The sequence below is a fragment of the Nansenia antarctica genome (assembly GCF_963989245.1).
Source record: "Nansenia antarctica genome assembly, chromosome: 16".
In the NCBI taxonomy this organism is placed as follows: domain Eukaryota; kingdom Metazoa; phylum Chordata; class Actinopteri; order Argentiniformes; family Microstomatidae; genus Nansenia; species Nansenia antarctica.
Genome location: NC_137686.1, coordinates 28,928,853 through 28,931,352, shown reverse-complemented (window position 1 = coordinate 28,931,352; position 2,500 = coordinate 28,928,853). Strand labels below are relative to the sequence as shown.

General features: G+C 43.1%; 2 protein-coding genes across 2 annotated transcripts in view; one reads left to right on the top strand and one right to left on the bottom strand.

The window, feature by feature from the left end:
* Positions 1 to 2,500, bottom strand: part of dpy30 (dpy-30 histone methyltransferase complex regulatory subunit) — a 439,880-nt gene that overhangs the window by 49,128 nt on the left and 388,252 nt on the right. The gene's annotated exons all lie outside the window — the stretch shown is intronic.
* The window catches only part of rcor3 (REST corepressor 3), a gene marked incomplete at its 3' end in the record, with an annotated part of 19,923 nt that overhangs the window by 6,480 nt on the left and 10,943 nt on the right, over positions 1 to 2,500 (top strand). Inside the window, exons 3-5 of the mRNA XM_080546537.1 lie at positions 1,498 to 1,575; positions 1,798 to 1,850; positions 2,458 to 2,500. The exon at positions 2,458 to 2,500 is cut by the window's right edge and continues 119 nt beyond it. Coding sequence (XP_080402663.1) covers positions 1,498 to 1,575; positions 1,798 to 1,850; positions 2,458 to 2,500 — 174 coding nt within the window. The remainder of the gene's footprint in view (positions 1 to 1,497; positions 1,576 to 1,797; positions 1,851 to 2,457) is intronic.

Genomic DNA, 2,500 nt, shown 5'->3' with positions numbered 1-2,500 from the left:
CGAACGGATCACGGATTATCCGTGATCCGTTACACCCCTAGTATTAGGTATATAAATGATATATAATAGCCTATATAGCCTACATATAGGCCTTTATTGGCTACAACTATGCGAAGGTAACAGAGCGGGGTGCACTGACGCTGAACCCCTCATAGTGAGAAGTAGGTGGACATGGCGCGTGCTGCTGAAATAGCCGACATGCGGTGTGTGGTTTAAAAAAAGTAACGCCAGCTCAGTAAATAATTCAAACTTAATGTTTACTTATAGGCTATGTGACTGCACCACACATGTGAACAGTAACAAAGCAAATGCAGTTTAATTTTATGAAAAACATTGACAACTAAATCGGCGCAAAAAAAACCAAAAAAAACTGGCATCTCCCATCGGTCACTATTTGTTGGCTATCTGGTGATATGGACGTCTTTGAGTGTCTAGAAAAGCGCTATAAGTCTAATGTATTATTATTATTTATTATTATTATGGACGTCACTTTAATCCGGCAGTTCTCAAGGTTTTTATGCACCAATCGATTCCTCTTGTCAGTGCGTCTTTATCACATTCATTGATGAAAAGGATGACTCGCATGTATAGGTGGAAGGGAACATTCATTGTGAGCACGGAAAATGTGAGTCTCACAACGGCTTTGCATTGATGAAACCAGGTAGGATGAACTCATAGTTCACTGTCCATTCCTAAATGCCCTGTTTCCACCGTCAACTTTCCTCTTTAGACCTTTGGAGAGTGACATGATGTTTCTCTTGCTAGCAGGTTAAATGTTTAGCTAACTTCACCCGACACGCAAACAACCAATCCAATAATAATGTGACCTTGTATGTCTGGGAGGAGGGGGGAATAATTATCACAATAAAACTATGTTAAATAATTATTAGAATAAGTTAGGCTGCGCTACATCGTCAGTCCACACATTTATTATTCAAAAATATGGAAAAGGGTGAAACTACGTTTCAACGTTGTTGAGAATCACAACACAAACTTGCTAGTCAAGCCAAAATACTGCAACGTAATGGATTGGACTGCTACCTAGTTTACTAGAACACTACTTTACATTGTTAGCAGGCTCATAAAACAAGCCGTGTTAGTTGACTAGCGATGTGTCATTGATTTTCGACAACGCGGAAATGTATTCACATTTTTCGAAAGAAAAGTCAAAGCATTAGAACGTAGAACGGAAAATCGCACGCGCGCTTTGCGCACGGAAAGCCACCGGCCCCGATCTGACCTGAATTTTTTTTCCGTCAGGAGTTTTTTTTTTTTTTTTTTTTTGCTTTAATCCCTGGGCTCCCCCGCACACCGTGATTTAATTCGCACACTGCCTACAGGCTAATAACAGATGATGAATTATTTAATTTAATTGACTGTTGCTTGATCTATAAATAATTACGTTAGTGACTTCAGGTAAATGTAACTCCATCTTTGTCTAGATGTGTGTGTTCCCTGAGCGTGTCTAAGTGAAACATGATGTTGTGTGTTCGGCAGGTTCTACCAGGTACACTGAGCAGGACGGAGGAGGGATGCTGGTCTGGTCTCCATACCACAACATCCCCGACTCCAAACGTACGCTAACCTACCCTACCCTAACCCCTTATTAATACTGCATCTATCTGCAATTGCAATATGCAATATCTTTTATTAATAGTGACATTAAACTGTTATTATATATTTTATTACTAGTGACATTAAACTGTTATTATATATTTTATTACTAGTGACATTAAACTGTTATTATATCTTTTATTAATAGTGACATTCAACTGTTTTGCTGTGTGTTTCTAACAGTGGATGAGTATATCGCCATCGCAAAAGAGAAGCATGGATATAATGTTGAGCAGGTACGTCTCCGAGGCTGGTGGAGGTAGACATCAGAGGCCAGGGGAGGCTGGTGGAGGTAGACATCAGAGGCCAGGGGAGGCTGGTGGAGGTAGACATCAGAGGCCAGGGGAGGCTGGTGGAGGTAGACATCAGAGGCCAGGGGAGGCTGGTGGAGGTAGACATCAGAGGCCAGGGGAGGCTGGTGGAGGTAGACATCAGAGGACAGGGGAGGCTGGTGGAGGTAGACATCAGAGGCCAGGGGAGGCTGGTGGAGGTAGACATCAGAGGACAGGGGAGGCTGGGGGAGGTAGACATCAGAGGACAGGGGAGGCTGGTGGAGGTAGACATCAGAGGCCAGGGGAGGCTGGTGGAGGTAGACATCAGAGCTCAATTCATCTTGACCTAGACTTAATCTGTGGTGATGTAGTCTAGACTTAATCTGTGTCCATGGGGGGTATCCCATCGATGTCGCTAAAGGAAAATCCAGGTTTATTTTGCTTTAAGTTTCGCGAGACTTTATATAATAATATAGACTTTATAAAATATAAGCCAGTTTTTTCCTTTAGCGACGTTGATGGAATACCCCCCATATGAACCTCCCTGGACACCCCCCCCCCTCCCCCCCAGGCCCTGGGCATGTTGTTCTGGCACAAGCACAACATGGAGCGCT